At 42.7% G+C, this 22,645-nt stretch overlaps 1 protein-coding gene and 1 long non-coding RNA gene across 2 annotated transcripts; one reads left to right on the plus strand and one right to left on the minus strand.

The window, feature by feature from the left end:
• The first annotated feature begins 808 nt into the window (after positions 1–808).
• LOC134199595 (uncharacterized) lies at positions 809–2,158 on the plus strand. Its single transcript, XR_009974153.1, has 2 exons — positions 809–845; positions 923–2,158. It is a non-coding gene; the product is annotated as an uncharacterized LOC134199595 (long non-coding RNA).
• A 13,945-nt stretch (positions 2,159–16,103) lies between these two features.
• Positions 16,104–18,651, minus strand: LOC119629079 (uncharacterized). Its single transcript, XM_038013681.1, has 3 exons — positions 18,524–18,651; positions 16,523–18,243; positions 16,104–16,480 (listed from the first exon to the last, which is right to left on the minus strand). Exons 1-3 carry the CDS (start codon positions 18,649–18,651, stop codon positions 16,104–16,106), a joined length of 2,226 nt encoding a protein of 741 aa, XP_037869609.1.
• Positions 18,652–22,645: the final 3,994 nt, after the last annotated feature.

A 22,645-nucleotide genomic window follows, 5' to 3' on the forward strand; every position in this document is an offset into this window, starting at 1 on the left:
CTCTTTTGTAGTTTTTTTTCCTACCTATTAGCTAGTAACCTAAGGGGCTATTACAGCTACGCCCGGACGTGTAGATGAGCTCAAGGGATCAACGTGAGATAATTTGCTAACACCAGCCCTTTTTTTCCCTAGCAGAAGCAGCACTTCGCTGAATCTACCACTCAAACGGAATCGCGACTCACTGAGAAGATCCAGCGAGAAACTCGGTGGGCTAAATTTCAAGAAATCGACAAGGGGAAAATTTACACCGAACCGGAGAATTCGCTAGGTAGACTGACTGTCCAAATGCTCACACTGAAAATGTCCTTGACGCGATTCAGATATCTGCCAAATATCTTCTGTTCTACGCTACTGCTATACATTCTTTTTTTTTTTTATTTCTAGATGGGTGGACGAGCTCACAGCCCACCTGGTGTTAAGTGGTTACTGGAGCCCATAGACATCTACGACTTAAATGCGCCACCCACCTTGAGATATAAGTTCTAAGGTCTCAAGTATAGTTACAACGGCTGCCCCACCCTTCGAACCGAAACGCATTACTGCTTCACGGCGGAAATAGGCGGGGTGGTAGTACCTACCCGTGCGGACTCCCAAGAGGTCCTACCACCAGAAAATATATTTTTGAAAATTGCTATACATTTAAAAATACATTTGAACAATGTCAATAACCTATTATTATCCAAATTTACGTCACAAATTTTCGTGTACCTACAAGCGAAAACAAATTAGTTTCACGTTATCTACAATATAGAATTAAGCCGATAAGTTTATTATCGAATTCTTCGTACCGAATTATGAATTGACACGGCTCTTAACTATACACGAATCGGGTGCAAGCTACGTAGGTATGTTTTTTTTTCTAAAAACAACGGATATTGTAAATCGTTTTCAATTTAAATTTTCTTTGTTACTAATCACGCAGGTGGGCTCCGATTTGAATTGTGTCAATCAGCTAGTGGCACCTTTTTTTTTCGGCCGGGGACCAAACCTACGAGGACCCCGCGCCTAGGGGGCGCACGTGGTATGTGGGACTCAACGATCTGCAGACAGCGAGCCCAAGGAATTTTAGGGCCCACACACTAAACGACTCCCCTGCACTCTTCGCCCAAGCGCTCGATCCCCTCCGAGGTCAGAACCCGGATGAGGTAGGGGGGTTACCGCGGTCAGCTAGCGGCACCTGAAAAGATTCTCCAAAGATCCGGTAGTAGATTCGTTCGCGAAGCAGCTGCTCTTGAGTTGTTAGGTCTCCTTTGGAGGCGCTCGGGTAGCTGTTAGCAAATCCCACCCCTCCTGGCTGAACCCTTGCTCGCCCACCTGCCCTGGTAAAACTGGATAAGGCGGGCCATCAGTAATCACTCAAACATAAAAAAAAGGTTCTACAGAAATACCGTGTTTTGAGCTTCAACTTCAAAATAGGTGATATAGAGAACCATTCAAAGCATTCTGCTCGCTTCGTATTATTTACTTAAAAAATACAAACATAAACTGTGGTACCTATTACATGCCATATCTACATCATTAAATTTCCGTGTAGAGCGAGAGCTCACAACAGTTTTCTAGTAAAAAGCGCAAATAAAAATTACATTGCTGCATTATTGCACGCGTCAAGTCATTGCTCCTATCGCCGCACGGCATTGAATCACGAAACCCACACCCTATCGCGAACATTACTGGCAACTAATTGAAAAAAAAAACAATAAGAATTGTTTTTTCAAAAAGTGAAAAGCGTTGCCAAAGAAACCAGAATTCTTCTTTCCTTTTGCGGGCCTACTGGAAGAGATTTCAACATGAAATAAGTAATGCCTTTGTACTCTGTATCCTTATTGTCGTGTCTCTTCTAACAGCTGTGTGTACAAAATATATTAAATAAAATAAATAAATAAAAAAACTTCGTGTATTTTTGAAAAATCTGAAATAAATTATTAATCTACTTTTCGATTCAGAAAACTTTTGTTCGATAAAATGGTCGAAAACGCCACTAATAGTTCAAGTCGCCGTGTCATTTATGATAATCAAAATCGTAATATATTATAAAGATAATAAAATAATACTTACTCTGCACTACCTTTGGTTGACTGATAGAGCCTTAGGTATTAAGTTCGCCAATGTAAATATTACATGAAGTGTAAGAAATAAATAAATAAATAACTGACAATTCCATATTGTTTGACTTCGCAACTAATGAACTGAAAATCCCTTTGCCTTTAATTCCCTGATGTCCTTAAATCCGGTCATACATTGTTATTCGGATTATTTATAAAACGAGGTAAATTTAAATTCCGTTTTTTTTTGTAAAATTGATTTTCTCTCTTCAACAGCCGGTAAATACGTCATTGACTTGTATGGCGTATACTCAAAGACATGTTATGCGTACATTACGTTTTCCCGGGTAAGCAAAATATGTTATCTGTGGTAGCATTTGATTGTCACTAACAAAAGTATCAGGAAATTATTGCAATTATGTATTTCATTATATAACAAAAAATATGGAGCAGCCGATTCAAGCATCAGTTTAAAAATAAGAATGCAAACAGCATGTCCTAATGACATTGATTTTATGTGTTAAAGTCGAAGTATCAAAATATGGTCCATGATGTCCCGTTTGACGAAGAAACGGACGAAGAAAATTCAAAGGAATCCCTTCCAATCCAAATAATAAATTATCCAATCTTTAACGTTAATACAGCAGTGAGTTACAATATTGTATGGACAACAAAATTCCTTTTTTTTAGATGCGTGGACGAGCTCACAGCCCACCTGGTGTTAAGTGGTCACTGGAACCCATAGATATAAGTTCTAAGGTCTCAGTATAGTTACAACGGCCATCCCACCCTTCAAACCGAAACGCATTACTGCTTCACGGCAGAAATATTCTAAAAATAAATTAAATAAATAAATAAACTTTCCAATCACGCTTGGACATGGAGTATCGCTTAAGTTGTATAATACGACTATTTTAGAAACGACTCACGCGTCACCGGCTTTACTTTGATGGCACCAAGCCAGAAACCTTCCGTGAAGTGCCAACAACAACTGTACAAATTTTCAACTAAATCCAACAAGCGACGCGCATACGTTGCGGTTGTAGAGCATATTGTAAGCCCGCATCAGTATATAAATAAATAAATATTTACTAACAATTACGCCACGTTAACTGGTCCCGTGATAAGTTCGTAAAGAACTTGTGTTACAGGTACCAGATAACGAAAATAAATGTAAGATTTTTATTATACACATACATATATTTAATATACATCCATAACCCTGGAAAAGACATTTATATTTATCATACAAATATCTTTCCTTGGCGGGATTCGAACCCGCGACCCCCTTGTGTAGTGACCATGTCACTTACCACTACACCAGACAGCCGTTAAACAACATACACAACATACATACATATACAACTATCCTATCTGTTTCTTAAAATAGCCACAATGGTATTCACTGGTGGTAGGACGTCTTGTAAGTCCGCAAGGATAGGCACCACCAATTCTGCCATTAACAGTAATGCATTTCAGTTTGAAGGGTGGAACAACTCCTTGCATCGTGTTCCTCAATGCTGACGGTCGTGATCTTTACCGAGCACTTTTGTTTGGACTGTGTTCCTGTATTCCTTAATATTAGAACTCATTTATAAAGGTTTTCTTGGGTCAATTACTAGTGATTAGTTCCCGCGTCCTTCTACAACAGAATTTCAGAAGCGATTTGCTTGCTCTGGACTACTGATGTCCCCGGGACAGCTATTGTAAAACTGAGTTGATGTCTATAGGCTTCGGTAACCTAAGTGATACCGGGTAGGCCTTCCTCTCCTCCACCCATGTAAGCAATAAAAAGACAAAAATAAAGTATTCCATTTTGTGTCTTAAATAGGCCTTTCTTGAGTTCACCGACATTTACTCCGTAATTTCTACAAACACCGATAACCGTTACAATCTATCTATCTATATAAATAAAAATTAATTGCTGTTCGTTAGTCTCGCTAAAACTCGAGAACGGCTGGACCGATTTGGCTAATTTTGATCTTGAATTATTTGTGGAAGTCCAGACAAGGTTAAAAGGTTAAAGATAAATATGAAAATGCTCGGAATGAAATAAAAAAACAATTTTGTTTTTCCTATGATGTGTCCCCCATTGGACGGATAAAGCTTAGGTATTTTATTTATCGATTGAGGCACTACGAAGTCTGCCGGGTCAGCTAGTAATTTATAAAAATTCGAATAAAACAAAACCCATAAGTCCCACTTACTATTCGTGGGAGTAAATTACGCTTCAAACTTAAGTGAACGTTTCATACCTAGTAGCATCGTGATGAGTAGCGCGCGAACCATTTCAACAACTGGGTCGTGAGCTTCGTACATACAGCGATGTTCGTCGCAGAGAACGCAGGGATCCGTTTCAATGGTTATTCCGCAAAAACAATACATTTTAATGCCGTTTGCTTGGAAATGCCGTATAATCAAAACACCGCATCGAGGATAGATCAGACTACTTTCAAAATTCGTTTCTAAAGTCGAACTCAATCGACTAGAATTCGAATAAGTATATGACATAAAGACTTCCTCTAAAGGAGCACAAAGTATGATACTTTTTCTTTTATTGCTTAGATAGACGAACCCATAGACATCTACAACGTAAATGCTGACTCCCATCTTGAGATACGAGTTCTAAGGTCTCAGTATAGTCACAACGGCTGCCCCACCCTTCAAACCGAAACGCATTACTGCTTCACTGCAGAAATAGGCAGGGGGATAGCACCTACCCGTGCGGACTCACAAGAGGTGCTGCAACCAGATTCTGACTACCACTACTAGCATCGTGATACGTTGTGATGTCCTATAAATGCGAGAGCAAGCAACATAAGGCCGTGATGAGCTGTAACTCCCATGATTATTCTTTTTTCCTACCTATTCGCTGGTAGCCTAAGAGTCTATTTCAGCTACGCCCGGACGGCTAGGTGAGCTCACGGGCTCAACCTGAGAGAATTTGCTAACACCAGCCCTAGCAAGGGCAGCGCTTCGATGAATCTACCACCGGATCGGAATCGCGACCCACTGAGAAAATCCGGCGAGAAACTCAATGCATTCACTCATGATAAAGTATTGACACGTGACTAAAGATTCAACTAAAAAATGAAAAATAAATAATAGTTTAAAAAAACTAAAAAAAAAATGCTTTTAGAGAAAATCCAACTAAAAAATAGAATATAAATTTTAATATTAAATTTAATTTCATTTTTAAAGCTATTATTTATTTTTCATTTATTAGTTGTATTTTAATTTTTACAATTCAAAAAAAGGGCTAATCGTGATTATCCTAGTAAGGATAACGGAACAAACTGTTTGAAATATTGAATTGTAATCGGTCCCTATTAAGTGTGCCAAATTTCGAATTAATCCGACGCTTTGAAGGGGGTCAAGATCACGTTCAAAGATTCCGTTACATACCAACATACGTATGAAGCTAATAAAAGCGCATTAAAAACACGAAGAATCCACGAAAGCATACGCACAAATCTAAATTTAGAAATGTGACATTACCGTGACGTTTGACATAACGTAACGGTAGTGTGTCCAGTTTATCTCGTTCACTTATTCATAAGGCGAGCGTACGCCGATGTCGAAGTCACCCACTCGAATAAATCCAATTCGGATGCGATAGGTCGCGATGTACAAGCTACTTAATGTTTCCGAAACAATGATTTCCTTGGAACTTTTCGTAAGGTGAGTTGTGTTTGATGCGCGACGATATAGATACGACGCGAAGTAGAAAATCAGTTTTGTTTCAGCGTTAAACTTCGGTTTCTTTTATTGCTTAGATGGGTGGACGAGCTCACAGCCCACCTGATGTTAAGTGGTTACTGGAGCCCGGAGATATTATAAGTTCTAAGGTCTCAGTATAGTTACAGAGGGTGCCCCGCCCTTCAAACCGAAACGCATTTACTGCTTCACGGCAGAAATAGGCGGAGTGGTGGTACCTACCCGTGCGGACTCACAAGAGGTCCTACCACCAGTAATTACGCAAATTATAATTTTGCGGGTTTGATTTTTATTGCACGCACACTTCATCCGCGATACGACAATAACCGCGGGTAGCATCGCGGGGCTCACCTATCAATAATAAAATTTTATGTTTCCGAAGCGAAGCGAAGGCGGGTCGCTATCTTAACTAAAATAACACAAAATTATATAAAAAACAAAAGAAAACCGACTTCTATAAAACCAAATGAGATTATCATCAATGTAATCGAAGTCAATATTATATGCACAAAGGGTGTTTCAGAATGTTTTTCGTTTTTGTATTGACTACTCGTTACTGCCATATTATACGGATTTTTTGGGCTACAGAAATACAAAACCAGTATGGCTACAACCGCAACACCTTTTTCTAGCAAGATGGAGCCACTTTTCATATTACAAATTACTCATTAGCTGCTCTTCAAGGTTTATTCCCTGGAAGAGTAATAAGTCGCCGAAGAGACATCAACTGGCCACCAAGGAGTCTTGATTTAACGACTGCTGATTTGTTCCTATGGGACCACCTAAAAAGTAAAGTTTACAATCCATTGCCACCCAACCTGAATGTTTTGAATCAAAGAATCACGGAAGAAATCAACTCTTATTCCAAGAGCGATGCTCCAGCGAGAGATTGAAAATTTTAGCTCCAGGTTAAATAAGTGTGAACAAGTGAACGGTGGTCCGCATTTGCAAACGGTTGTTTTTCATAAATAAACTTCAAGAACAGCTCTTTAATTTAACATTAAATAAAACGAGTTTTAATAAATATTGTTGTTTTTTATTTAACATTTAAAAACGAAAAACATTCTGAGACACCCGTTATAACATAATAACCGGTTATATCGTGAGAAAATTGAAATGAAACCACACGAGAAGCAGCAGTTTTTAAATCAGTAATAAGTAAAAAAGAACCATTCAATTCGCTTCATCTAGATCTAGAAAAAAGTTCCGTGAACGAAGCTTTCCTTTTTTTAATTATTACCAGAACGTAAAACATAAATAAAAAATATAAAAATTGAAATTCAACTAAAAAATAAATAATAGTTTAAAAAATTAAAAAAAAACGCTTTTATAGAAAATCCAACTAAAAAATAGAAAATAAATTTTAATAGATTTTAATTAAAAATAGTGTAAGCAGTTTTTTTTTTAATATTAATTAATAAGTATGCCAAATTTCGAGTTTCCAAAGTTTCAAAGATTCCGGTATATACATACTAACATACATACGTCTGACTCTAATAAAAGCGTATTAAAAAATCCAACTGATACCTCAATCGTATTCTTTCAAAACACGTATTACATGAATTCTTTAGAAGGATTTTTCTATAATAGCATAAAAGGTAGCAGTTTCTTTCAAGGACAGACGAGAAAATTTACAGACCTTTTTATCTAGCTCTCTTTTTATATAAGTGTAAAACTGGACCGTATTCAGATTTCATACGGCATTTATTTTTGAACTAATTTAAGTTTTAAAATCGATATTATAGATAGTAGTTATATATATATCCCCCAGTGCCACACGTATTTTTATTTTATTTTTATTTAATCATGTTTATTTAGCGCGCAATGTATCCTAATTAAAATGAATTGACGCATCAGGCCAATGATCTCGTTAAAACACAGTTCTCACAAACTAAGATCTAATTAAAACATAATGTATTCGTCTAATTCCTGTATTGGTCACACGAAGCGATTCCATAGATCAAATATGAACAATATATATATATTTTATTGCTTAGATAGGTGGACGAGCTCACAGCCCACCTGGTGTTAAGTGGTTACTGGAGCCCATAGACATCTACAACGTAAATGCGGCACCCACCTTGAGATATAAGTTCTAAGGTCTCAAGTATAGTTACAACGGCTACCCCACCCTTCAAACCGAAACGCATTACTGCTTCACGGCAGAAATAGGCAGGGTGGTGGTACCTACCCGCGCGGACTCACAAGAGGTCCTACCACCAGTAATTACGCAAATTATAATTTCGCGGGTTTCATTTTTATTACACGCTGTTATTCCTTCACCGTGGAAGTCAATCGTGAACAATTGTTAAGTACGTATTTCATTAGAAAAATTGGTACCCGCCTGAGATTCGAACACCGGTGCATCACTCAACACGAACGCACCGGACGTCTTATCCGTCAGACCACGACGACTTCAGTATCATATCGGTCATTATCTTCTTTTAAGCTCTATTGGTCTTCTTTACTTACTACCTAACTTTCTTTTTTTGGTACTTTTATTCAACGAGATTCACACGGGATTGTATTTTTTTATTACATTGATTCTTATTGATTAAAAATGAAAATAAATGTATTTTTTTACTAGTGTATCTTGACGTATCCAAATTCAGTCCTGGAGACCGCTCCCAAATATCTTTGCTTACTTTGTGATTTCAGTTTATTTATAGGCTTTTTGTAAGGCTTCTCAGGTTTTCTGTTACGATATCATTTCGCTGTTTCGATACTAACTTTTACTGACAAAACATCTGTCCTTTGACAAAGATATCCTTATTTTTTATTTACCAAAATCACTTTTTTATGTGTATTTGCGAATGAATTTCTCTCTATTTCTTTTTTTCCCGACGTATGTAGCATCATATCATAGTGTGTAATATTTTATTCTGTTTTCCAGGTAAGATTTACAGAAAAGAAATAATGTCTAAAAATAAAAGTAACCCTAATAATGGGCATAAAATGTTCCTTTTTTAAAACACACTAGAACATTTTTAATGTAGTTTTTAACACTTTTTCTAGTTAATGAAGTGCGCAATCTAATTTTTTTTTTTTATGATTGAAGGATTACTGTTGGCCCGGAGGCCTTTCCAGTTTTACCAGGACAGGTGGGCGAGCAAAGGCTCAGCCAGGAGGGGTGGGATTTGCTAACAGCTACCCGAGCGCCTCCGAAGAAGACCTAACAGCTCAAGAGCAGCTGCTTCGCGAATGAATCTACTACCGGATCGGAATCGACGCAATCTAATCTACGATGATACTAGCTATATCGGTACTTCTCAAAGTTTAAGCTATAGGCCTAATTTATAATTATAAAAAAACTCAAGTTTTTTTAGTCATAAACAGTAGATCCTTCTATTGGCAACAATATCATAAAATATATTAAAAAGATGATTCAAATCGCATAAAAAAACCTGTCTACTCACTAACCATGAAAAACCATCAGACTCCTCAAATCTCTGCCTTAAAATTTCCTAATTGACGACAAAAACCATATTCGGATACCCACAAAAGTTACGAAGCTATAAATAAAACAGACAAACGCGGATAACAACTTTGTTTCATATAGATATTGTATATCTGTAGTACGATATGTGGGTCTTTCATTTTTAATTAACTCCCACTGGGAGACGAGTGTGCTGCTTAAAATAAGCACTGGTAACAGTTAAAGATTGGTAACACACTGCTAACGTATCTATTTGACATCCGGGATCTTCTTAACGCGAAGATAAAATAAATAGTAATTTAAAAAAAACTAACAAAATACGCTTTTATAGAAAATCCAACTAAAAAATTGAAAATAAATTTTAATAAATTTGAATTAAAAATAGTGTAAGAAAAAATTATTATATTGTAAAAAAAGCGTATTTTGTTATTTTTTAAGCTATTATTTATTTTTCATTTTTTAGTTGAATTTCAATTTTTTCAATAATTTTTTGTATTTTTTTTTAATATTGAATTGTCATCGGTCCCTAATAAGTATACAAAATTTCGAATTAATCCGACGTTTTGAAGGGGGTCAAAATCATGTTCAAAGATTCCGTTACAAATATACATACGTCTGAAGCTAATAAAAGCGTATTAAAAAAGAAACCTTTAGTTCGTTCTGTGTGGAATGAAACGTAAAAGATTATAGTTTCTTTTTTTTATAGCATCATTGACGGTTTTCGGCACAATTTTGAAATGTCAAAGGCGCAAAATACCTAAACGTTGGCATCACAAAAAAAAAAAAAACTCTTTTTTTAATTTAATAAACAGGCAAAAGGTTCGTAATACGTTCATCATTGAAGACTGATGAAGGTGAGTTTGAATGTGCCTGAAATATAATCGGATTACAAAGAGAGCCCTATAATATGAAACGTGACTTGTTTTTCTTTTTTTTTTTCGACAAAAAGGTCGTTGAGGTTTCATTAAATTTTCGCCACACGTACATATTTATGTAAAATTCTAAAGTTTGCAATATATATATATTTGGCGTGCTGTTTTAGCATTCAATATGTAAATTATTCGCTCTAAGAACGGTCGTATAAAAGCTATATTATGAATTTTTCACTAAGCATTTTTGACAAATATCATTAGTAGTTTTTTTTGTTTGTTTTAATAGCGCATTTCAAAAGTTCCGTTATGAAAAAAATCTTATTTAATGATTTCTATTTTATGAATAAACTGAGCAGAAAACCTTTGTTGCTTACAATAAAAGTTTTTTTTTTTAATAAATAACTTCTCATTAACACCGTGCCTATACAACACAATAATAACACAATATAAAAACCACAATTTTCAATTTTCGTAGCTACGCTACCCCGTAGCGCTACGACGTAGCACGCGTCCGACTACGCGAGTCGTCGCACAGACACTGCCTACGAGCTATGGGATACCAGCTGTGTTCAGAATTATCCGATAATTTCGCCTCTGAATAATGTATCCAAGCGAGAATTCTCACAGCTGGCCCGGTTAAGTGTTCATTAAAGAAAATAAACTTTATTGAAGTCTTTAGAGTCACATTTTGTTTGATGAATGAGAGATGCTTAAACGATGCGTCCATTTCAGTAAAGGGTTAATGTTTTGTAAATGATTAAGACGGAACAATTTCAAATTCTCTCAAATTTCATGTTGTATTCCGTTTACGGAAGCAAGTAATGACGAGGCTTAATTCCTAATTGAAAATAAATGGAATGTGGAATGTTTTTCAAAACGATATTGACTTATAAGGATTTTTATAGGCTCGCGCTGGCAAGTCGAGCCTCATGGCATGCTGGGAACTTCGCGAACTAATCATGCGTTCCAGTCGAAGTCTTGTATAGCCATTATTCCAACGCAATTGAGACTACATCAATACTCATATTAGAGGCGTCATTCATGACGTCATTGTTTACGGATGTATTGGAATCGCTTCGTGTGACCAATAAAGGAATTAAACCACTGCATTATGTTTTAATTAGATCTTATTTTGTGAGAAGTGTGTTTTTACGAGATCATTGACCTCTTGCGGCAATTGATTTTAATTAGGATACATTGCGTGTTAAATAAACATGATTAAATAAAAAAAAGGTTTCTTGATGCTACTGCTCACAGTCTTTGTATTCGAGGTCAGTTCTAAAACGCCTTGCATGGGCTTCGATTAGTGCTTAACATGCAACCTTGAGCATTCGTGAACACGCTTCCCGTTACGACAACAGAATACGCGAAAACAATGTACCCCTTCTCCTTTGACTCAAGATTGGATGCAAGAATAAGAGCCAATCATAACGACACTGCATCAAAATGAGCTTTTCGAGCTAAACATAAAAGTGATAAGTTCAATCATCAAAGCTTGGCATGCATGTTAAAGCAACAGATATCTGTTGCACGCACTGTTTGTCTCCTAAACCTTATTCTCGAAATTTCTTCGGTATTCTCGAGACTTAGACATAATTAAAGCTACTTTTACGGTATAAGCTCGCGTTTTTATTGTAACTAGTGGTCGCACGGTAGTCGAAATTCGACTATGATTAATTGAAATTATAAGTTTGTACACTATTATGATTCTATTTTCAAAGACTATTTATACTTCTATAATCACAAATTTCGCCAAGACTACACTATAGAAAAATACATGGTTGTATGTGTAACGTTTTCTTTATTGATTTAATGTATCTTTTATGCATTATTTAAAAAAAAAATTATCATTGTGCACTGCTTCTCTATATTCTCTATAAGTGTGGAATTTCATACTCCTCCGTCCGCCCAATTTTCGTAAAAAGGCATACAAAGTTTTCCTTCACGTATTAATATATAGATTATATTACTTCATTGTTTTACACTGAGTGATTCGGTGGTGTAGTAGTTAGCGGCCTTGAGTTTGTGTCGAGGGTCGTAAGTTCGATTTCCACATGGGGCATACAATCGTGTGATGAGCAGATTTGTTTGCTCTTTGTTTGTGTGTTTATTATTAGCATATGTTTATATTTAAACTTATATAAGTATATATGTTAGTCTCCGGTACTCTTATCATAAGGAATCCTGTTTTGAGGACGGATGACCGTGCGTGATTTGTTCTTATTTATTACAATTTCCGTGGTCTCAATGGCGAACGCGGCTTAACGGTGACCACAAAAACTGTAAATTATTCGAAGCGTCGGTAACAGTGTAATGACAATAATAAAAGCGAGATTAAACAGAGAAATTACTTTTGTAAATGCATTGGAATAAATAAACATGACACTGAAAGAAAAAAATTAAAATGTCGTAACTTGCATTTTGGGCTAAATCACTTTTGTACCATATTATATTATACTAGCTGAGTCCTGCGATGTTACCCGCGGTTTTTACCGTACCGCGGGTGACGCCGCGTGGCGAAGCTAGTCTAAAAAAAGTAGCCTAAGTTACTCCTTATATCATCAGTTACCTATCAGTGAAAGTCCCGTCAAAATCGGTCCAGCCGTTCCAGAGATTAACCGGAACAAACAGACACAGACAGACAAACAGACAAACAAACAAAAATTTAAAAATATGTTATATTGGTACTTGAACATCGCAGTCGATAAGTGATATTGACATTCATTTTCTATAAAAATAAATCTAATGTGCCAGTGCGAACTAAAAAACACCGACCTTTGTGTCCATCTTATCCTACTAGGTGGGGTCCACATAGCTAATTTTTCTATTCCATTCTCTTCTATCAGCCGTCATCTCAACACTCACTCCTCTCTCTTTCATATCGTCATTCACACACTCCATCCATGTCTTCTTCGGTCGACCTCTTCTTTTTTTTTTTTTTTTTTTTTTTTCCTACCTATGCTGATAGCCTTGAGAGGCTATTTCAGCTTCACCCTAACGTTTGTAGGTGAGCTCGCGGGGCTCAACCGGAGAGTTGCTAACACTGACCCTAGCAAGAGCAGTGCTTCGCAGAATCTACCACCGGATCGGAAACGCGACCCACTGAGAAGATCCGGCGAGAAACTCAGTGGGCTGTGTCTATGGGTTAGTTCGCTCGTCGAGCCCTTCGTCGCAAGCGACGGGTTCGACGAGGACGGTGACCGGTGCTTGTGGTGCCTAAGAGCACCGTTAATGGATCAGGAGGATCCGTAATGACGTGCTTTGGGCGACGTCGACGGTTTACCATTCGGTCTACTGGGTCGGGTATGTAATTTCCAGCGGCTACGATGAGAGGGTTCTCATGTCGTGCCGCCTTCTCAAAATGGCGCAGCGATGCCGACTGTAGATACTTACTGACAGAGTCAAGCTCCAGGTCATCGTGGAGATCCACGTTCCTCAGGAACCATGGCGCTCCGACGGCTATCCTGCAGAATCGGGATTGAATAACCTGAAGGGGCTTCAAGTGGGTGCGGGCTGCGTGAGCGAACACTACGCTTGCATACGTCATAACGGGGCGTATGCAAGTTTTGTAGAGAGTTACCTTATTACGGAGGGACAGTTTGCTTCGCTTGCAAAGCATAGGGTAGAGACGTCCTAATATGAAGGCGGCACGATCGCGTACCGTTTTAATATGGGGACGGAATGTCATCCCTCTGTCGAGGGTGTCGCCTAGGTATTTGACCTGCGAGGCCCACGGTATGGGCTGGCCAAAGAGAGTGACGGGGCTAACGGCGGAGGTGTTTGCGCGCCTATTAGGGAGTGGGATGCTCGAAGTGGTATTCGGAGGGCGACCCCTTTTGAAGAGCACCGCTGTGCTTTTCGTGGGGTTGATGTCGATGCGCCACTTCCGGAACCACTGTCCCATGGTGGCTACTGCGATCTGGAGTCGCCGATGAAGCAGCGACATCTTCCTACACGAGTAGTAGATAGCCGTGTCATCGGCGAAGAGCGCTAGATGGGTCTCCGGAGACCGGGGTATATCATTGATATACAAACTAAATAATAACGGGGAGAGCGCGGAGCCTTGCGGGACTCCGGCAGTCAGTTGACGGGGACGAGAACGAGTTCCCTCTACTCGATATCGAAACGAACGGTTCGACAAGAAGTCTCGTATGATGAGCACGAGTCTGTCTGGCACTCCCATGTTGTACAGTTTGTAAATTAAACCGTTGTGCCAGACTTTGTCGAACGCCTTCGCGATGTCGAAGAAGAGGGCGCCGGTCGGGATTTGTTTACGCCTATTTAGTCCTATCAGGATGTGCTCCGTGAGGCGGTGCACTTGTTGTACGCACGAGTGTTTAGAGCGGAATCCGAACTGTTCGTCTATGAGAATTTTGTTCGCGGTAACAAAATCCCAGAGGCGTTTCCTAAGGAGCCGTTCGTAAATTTTTCCTATCGTTGGGAGGAGACTAATCGGACGGTTCGACCTCTTCCCCCTCTACCTTGCACTACCATTTCCACACATCTCCTAGTCACATGCATTTCCTCTCTACGCATCACACGTCCATACCATGCTAACCTTTGGGTCTGCGGAGGGACTTCGGTTCCCTCTGTATTTTGTACCGAATGTTCCATGGGGAGTGCTCTGAGGAATTGTTCGAGATGATACCGGCATCTCGTTTTTACCATCGCACCGCCCGCCACCGGAGTAGAGTTCATCCATACTACCTGGAGCCAATGCGGTCATCGACAGTGTGTTTCCAGAGGTCTTTTTTGCCACGCACCATCCGGCTATAGAATGAGCTCCCCTCCACGGTGTTTCCCGAGCGCTATGACATGTCCTTCTTTAAAAGAGGCTTGTGGAGAGTATTAAGCGATAGGCAGCGGCTTGGCTCTGCCCCTGGCATTGCTGAAGTCCATGGGCGACAGTAACCACTCACCATCAGGTGGGCCGTATGCTCGTCTGCCTACAAGAGCAATAAAAAAAAAAAAAAAAACCGTCCGCTCTTTAATGAAAAAATACTGTTGGGTACGCAGCACGTCACCCGTGTCGATAAGGCGAGTGACGCCAACCCAGGTTGGACGGGTTTATGAATCTTATAAGATTTCTTGAAATCCTATAAGACGCCGGATGCCCGTCTCGTGGCGATTATTCGTGTCGATCTGAAGCAGTCGATGTAGGGTCCTGAGGTGTACGATATCGTACAAGCTCACTCGAAATTAAAACTCAAAACTTTACTAATTAACGTAAACCGAGCCGACCGATCTGTCAATACAACCGAATTCAATAACCGACGATCTTTTCAATGGTCTTCAAGTCTTCAATAAATATCTTCGAGGCGCTGATGTCTTTACTCGTGCGTTTTTTTTGTAATCTTCATTCGGAGGGTCGGCGGCCGGCGGTTGGCAGGTAGTCGGTCGAGGGTCAGTCGGTAGGTCGGCAGGTACCTGACAACGTCGCAGGGTCGCTTAACTACCTCGGAATGTTACCCTACAGAGATCTCGTGTAAAATACGTCTCTCGTCGAGATCATTTTCACTATGATCGGCTCGGTTTATTCGTTATATCTATTTATTTAATAAATGTATATACTAATGCCTTATACTTAACTATTCTATGTTGTAATCCCTATCGATACATATAACTTATTCTATGCTTAATCTATATGACGCGCCCGTATAAACAAAATACCCGGTCCTGAACACAGATAAATGCTGTTTGTTACATCGTTTCGGGACGCGGGCCGGGCGCGTGTTCATTTAAGTTAATATGCTAATCTTAAAACTATCGGGAATAATAAAGCAAAAGTGTATACTATTTATTACAAAGCAACTTACGTTCTATTCTTAGTAAAATATATGTGCACATTATCTATATCCTTATCTATCTATATGCACTCTATATAATTTATCTATTTGTTATAACTCTATGTCTATGTACGTATCTATATAAATCTATTATAAATTCTATTCAACTTATTCTATAATTATGAGGCGACGCCGCTGTCGCCAACATCCTCCCCCTCGTGCGTAGCACCGACTCCTTGTAGTGGCGACTCTATGGGCGGGGCTCGTCGCTCGTTGCAGGCACCAGCAGGATCATCTTGGAGGCAGGTCTCTTAAGCAGACCGCCGCTCGTTCTGACGTCGACGGTTCGTACACGGTTGTCGGGGCCTGGGTAGGTGTGGACAACTTGCCCGTGCGGCCATGTGTTGCGTGGCAGCGTGGAGTCCACTATGAGGACGGTATCCCCACACTGCAAGTCCTCGCCAGCTGCTCTCCCGTCGATCTTCCTGGGCAGCAGCGTAGGCAGGTATTCCTTGACCCACCTACTCCAGAAGTGGTCTGCCATACGCTGCGCCACTCTCCATGTCCTTTTACCGGTCAGGTCTTCGTCTCTGTAGTCGCCGATGCTCGGAGCTCCGCAGGACCTCCCTATGAGAAAGTGGTTCGGCGTGAGTGCTTCTGACTCTCAACTCTCTTCCCTGGCGACGAGCGGTCGCGAGTTGACGACGTGCTCCGCCTCCAACAGAAGAGTGTGCAGAACTTCTTCCCTCGGGTGTCTTTCCTTCAGTGTGACCGCCAGCGCGGTCTTCACGGACCGCACCAAACGTTCCCATGCGCCTCCCATGTTCGGCGCTCCTGGCGGGATGAACTTCCATTTTATGTTCATCTGAGCGGCCCGTGACACGACGTCTGCTTCCCTTGCATTCTCGATTACCTGCTTGAGCTCCTTGTTAGCGCCGACGAAGTTAGTCCCATTGTCGCTGTAAATGACTTTGGGCATTCCTCGTCGGGCGGCCATCCTGCGCAGCGCTAACAGCATTGAGTCTGCCGTCAGTGACGCTTCTAGCTCCATGTGGACTGCTCTCGTGGTGAGGCATGTGAACAGCACACCCCACCTCTTCTCGTGACGTCGTCCTACAGTCACCGTCATGGGCCCGAAGTAATCGACGGCAGCACAGGTGAACGGCGGCTCTCCATGTCGTAGCCGCTCTATCGGCAGGTCTCCGGTGGGCGGTAGTCGTGGTGTACTCCGATAGACCTTGCACCACTGGCATCGGACGGCCGTCGCTCGAATGATCGATCTTAGACCTAGGATCCAGTAGCGCTGCCGCACCTCGTTCATCACCGTTGCGTGGTTACCATGCTGGAACGCCTCGTGATAGTGTTTGATCAATAATCTCGCTATCACGTGCTTCCCGTCCAGCACGATCGGTCGCTTGCAGCCTGCATCTATGTATTGCGCTGCGTCGATACGTCCGCGCAGGCGCAACAAGCCATCTTCCATCACGACGTCGAGCCGTCGCAACTTGGGGTGACGTTCGGGATCTTTTTCACCGAAGCTCTCTCCTTGGCTGCTTCTCAGTAGGATCTTCTCCGCCTTCTTCAAGTGGGGCGGATCAAGCGGCAGCCATGCTTCTGTAGGTGCTTCCGGGGTCCTTAACTTCCATGTGGATCGGGGTTGCTTCGTTCGTGTCGTCCTCCACGTGGGATCTTGCTGCTTTGATTGTCTGGACACGCAGGCGCTCTCCTTCCGGGGTCGACACAGCTCGATAAATTGGAGGACCCTGGCTGTTGCTCTCAATAACTTGACCCAGCTCGAGAATCTGTGCGGATCGGGCGTGGGTCGAGCGTCAGCGGTCCTCGCCGTGGCGACCAGGTAGGCCTCTTTCTCTTCTCCAGACGGTTCTTGCTTGAAGGTTCGCGGCTTGGGCCAGCGCGATTCATCCCACGACAGGAACTCGGGTCCATTAAACCACCGATGCGTGTGGTCGAAATCCGCCGGCGCCTCTCTAGTTGCGTCGTCTGCTGGGTTTTGCGAGCCAGGCACCCATCGCCATTCTTGGGGCTTCGTTGACTCTTCTATCTCGGCGAGTCGGTGCGCGACGAAAGGTTTGAATGTGCGTAGGTCGGTCTTTATCCATGTCAGGACTGTACTGGAGTCAGTCCAGTACGTCCTTACACCGACTGCGATGTCCAATTCGTCCGCTATCGCCTGCGCCATCCTTGTCCCCAGCAGCGCAGCTTGCAGCTCCAGCCTTGGGATGGAGACTGGTCTCAGTGGGGTCACCCTGGCTTTCCCTGCTAGAAGCGTGACGCGGTAGGTGCTCTCGTCTGTCTTCTGACGCCAATAGACTGCACACGCGTAGGCCTTCTCGCTGGCGTCGGTGAACGTGTGCAGCTCCCCCTCAGTGCTGCAGCAAGAGAAGCACCTTGCTATTCGGAGGCCTTGTAGCATGCGAAGGTTTCCACGCCACCTCGTCCTTTTCCAGGATGACGTCGTCCCAGTCGATCCCGCTCCGCCAAATGCTCTTCTCGTTTGGTCGGGGTTCGTGCTTCTATATCCTTTGGGTCTCGTGGATGTGTCTGGAATCCCATCTCGTCCGACTCGTAGAACCACCGCAGGCCCGGGGTCTTTTCTTCCTTCGACCCCAGCTTTATGTCTCCTGGGGTCACACCGCCTGCGAGGCTCACCAGAATGCAGCGCTTTTTATTGCCCGCGCGGCTTCTGGATATCGATGTCTGTAATCTTTGGCATTCTTATTTCTAATGAACAGCGCCGCGCTCGATGAACAGGCCGCTCCGAATATGACCGACGTCATTCTATACTCTTTTGGAGCGGCCTCGCGTCGATCTTCTCTATAGAGGAATCTTGGGCTGTCGCGGTCCACGTCCCTGATCCTTATCTGCAGGAACCTCTCCTTGATGTCCGCGACAACCACGACGAGCCTTTTCCGGAACCGCAACAACGCTTCGAACAGGGATTGTAGGTCCGAGCTTCGAAGCGGCCGTCATCGCGTCTCCAACCTCTGTCGTCCTCCTTCTCCAAGATGTCAAACGCCTTCGCCTCCATATCCATGCTCGGACACTTGGGTGCGACTCTATCGTGAAGTGCTCCTTCACTTGTCTGTCCAAGGCCTCTTCGCGCATCGATACATGGTCGCAGGTGAGGAAGTTGACCTCTTTTGCATTGCTGTTGTCGAGGCCGTGTAGCACCCATCCCAATTGGGTGAATGAGGCTACCGGCTGGTTCCTCCTGCCCCTGCGCGTCCTTCTGGCGGCGATGAGTCCCCAGTTGTCCTGCCCGATCAATAGCTTGGGGGATCGTTCATCGTAACATAACTGGTCCGCCAGGCTCTTCAGGTGCGCGTAGCCTTCGATGGTCTCCCTCTTTAGTCGCTGGGGTGCAAGGCTCATGTCATCCATGGTGCGCGCTCCGACGATTGTCCTCTTCTGCCGCTGGTGAAGCCCTCGAACTCGAATGTTAAGCTTCATCGAGTCCTTCTTTGTCAGGGTCTTCCCGCCCACGGTCTCGAGGCGGAGCGTCTCCTTGGGTCCCTTCAGGCCGATCTGCTTCGCCACGCTCGAGTCCAGGAGAGTTACAGTGGAGCCTTCGTCCAGCAGGGCCAGCACCGTCGTCGATCCCGATGGCCCGTACACTTCAACGGGCACCATCTTCAAGTACGCCCTGCTGATCTGTGTGCAGTTGATGGGAAGTCGCACGTTGTTCGCGATTTCCCTGTTCTCTGCTGGCTCTGTCTCCGGCTTCTCGTTGTGTAGCGAGTGGTGGTGCCAGCGCTTGCACGTGCGACATGGCGGTCGTTGACACGATTGCTTCCGGTGCTTACCGTCGAGGCACTTGTAACATAGGCGCGACTCCTTTGCCATTCTCCATCGTTCCTGCACTGAAGCGCCCTTGTAACTCGGACAATCATACAGCGGGTGTCCATCCTTGCATTGCGGGCACGCCGGCTTGTATATTATTACTCTGTCCGAAGTTGCGCGCTCGGTGCAGTCGGTTGTGGCGTGCGTCGCCTGTCGCCTCGATGGTTGTCTTTTCGTTGCTACTTCAGCCACAGCGTGTGGCCCGCACCGGTCCGCCATCTTGTTCAGGAAGCCGCACATCGTGTTGAGGTCCGGGTCTCCTTCAGTTTTATCGATAATGTGGTCATACCACCGGAACCTTAGGATGGTCGGCATCTTGTCGACGATGCTCTTCAGCAGTTCGGGCGACATCAAATATTGGGGTTTCCGCAGTCCCCTGATCGCTGCGACGGTATTGTTAACATTGCTCGCCAGTGAGCAAATGTCGTAGGCGGAGTCGCTTATAGTCGGAAGTCTTCGTATGCGGTCTAGCTCCGCTAAGACTAAAGCGTCCGCCCTTCCATAGCACCGCCGCAGTGATTCCATTACTTCCTCCGGTGTGCTCTCGGAGTACAGCTGGCTGCGAACTCCTTCCCTGGCTTGTCCTTTCAGCGCTCTTCTCAGCCGCGCCATGTTTTGAGCGCTTGAGAAGAGTGGAGCGGTATCCTCGTAGACAGCCTTGAAGGCCACCCACTCCCTGCAGTCGCCTTCGAACGTCGGCAACTGGTGCATGTAGTCGGGTTGTGGTGGCAGCTCCTTGGTCGTTGCGCTCCTCACCGCTTCCACTATCGCCTTAGCCAGGTCCCTGTTGCTGCAATCTTCCATGTTGGCCTTGCTGACGGGGTGGTTCTCAATGTGCTCGCCTGCGGGCTCTTTGTCCATACTGCCCGCCGACGTCTGGACCCAGGCCCTGACCTGGTCCTCCCGGTCCTTTGGCTCTTCTATAATGGAATCATCGTCGTCTTCGCTTTCGGCCTGAATCAATTGCAGGCGGAGTCTGGCGGCTATGGTGGCTGCTTGTGCTTCTATCAATTCTTTTTCCGCCAGCTCCGCTCTCGCTGCCAGTTCCTTACGTCGTAGCGATTTCTTCGACGCGGGTCTATTTTTACCACGTGTCCGCGTCGTTGCCTCTTCAAGTTTTTTGTTCTGGGTCGTACCGGTCGCGGAGCTCTCGTATGTTTCGTACGACGTCGCTTCTGTTGCCTCCGGACTGGATTCTTGAACCGCAGGTTCGAGTGGCTGTTCCCTCGATGATCCCTTGTTGCTCCTGGTGATCGGCATCGTTGAATAATCGCTGTATCCGGCTCGAAGGACCAGCTGTTGGGTACGCAGCACGTCACCCGTGTCGATAAGGCGAGTGACGCCAACCCAGGTTGGACGGGTTTATGAATCTTATAAGATTTCTTGAAATCCTATAAGACGCCGGATGCCCGTCTCGTGGCGATTATTCGTGTCGATCTGAAGCAGTCGATGTAGGGTCCTGAGGTGTACGATATCGTACAAGCTCACTCGAAATTAAAACTCAAAACTTTACTAATTAACGTAAACCGAGCCGACCGATCTGTCAATACAACCGAATTCAATAACCGACGATCTATTCAATGGTCTTCAAGTCTTCAATAAATATCTTCGAGGCGCTGATGTCTTTACTCGTGCGTTTTTTTTGTAATCTTCATTCGGAGGGTCGGCGGCCGGCGGTTGGCAGGTAGTCGGTCGAGGGTCAGTCGGTAGGTCGGCAGGTACCTGACAACGTCGCAGGGTCGCTTAACTACCTCGGAATGTTACCCTACAGAGATCTCGTGTAAAATACGTCTCTCGTCGAGATCATTTTCACTATGATCGGCTCGGTTTATTCGTTATATCTATTTATTTAATAAATGTATATACTAATGCCTTATACTTAACTATTCTATGTTGTAATCCCTATCGATACATATAACTTATTCTATGCTTAATCTATATGACGCGCCCGTATAAACAAAATACCCGGTCCTGAACACAGATAAATGCTGTTTGTTACATCGTTTCGGGACGCGGGCCGGGCGCGTGTTCATTTAAGTTAATATGCTAATCTTAAAACTATCGGGAATAATAAAGCAAAAGTGTATACTATTTATTACAAAGCAACTTACGTTCTATTCTTAGTAAAATATATGTGCACATTATCTATATCCTTATCTATCTATATGCACTCTATATAATTTATCTATTTGTTATAACTCTATGTCTATGTACGTATCTATATAAATCTATTATAAATTCTATTCAACTTATTCTATAATTATGAGGCGACGCCGCTGTCGCCAACAAATACCGATCTTCCCACATAAATATTACATATATATTTCTACATATATGTATATATATTGGATTTTCGAAGCGTTCTCATTCCGTTTCACCGGCGGTGCACTCGAGCGATGTAAACTATAAGACCACATACAAACGAACGAATCGTATAGCCGGTTTATATTCGCGGACAGCGACCGTGTTTTATAATAATAACTACTATCATCTACAAACCTAGAGTTTATTTTGGTGGTTTTTTCTTTCTTCTTTTTCTTTGTCCCTTATCGTGCTAGTCGGGAATCGAAGTATGATTTTTCCTTAAAATTATAGTGTTTTATAGTTTTCAAATTTACTCAAAAATGTCTTTTTTATTCAAGAGATTGCAAGTGTCGTGATTTTCAAGAATAACTCGCCCAGTATACTCTTATCATGCGACTGTTCCGGTATTCGAATCAGGCAGCCTTGTACCAATTTTCCTAATAAAAAACACAGTCAATAGGTAGGTAACAACTGCTATAATCAAAGAGTACCATAGTGCTTAAGCAAATAACATCAAAGCTGTATGGCTCCTGCGCCCTTTGTCTCGTTTTTCTCTGTGAGAGTTTTTAAAAATGTAGTGCCTTTAATATATAGATCTAAACTGTATTTTCAATAAATAATTTCCCT

This window comes from Bombyx mori, chromosome 11, assembly GCF_030269925.1.
Source record: "Bombyx mori chromosome 11, ASM3026992v2".
Lineage (NCBI taxonomy): Eukaryota > Metazoa > Arthropoda > Insecta > Lepidoptera > Bombycidae > Bombyx > Bombyx mori.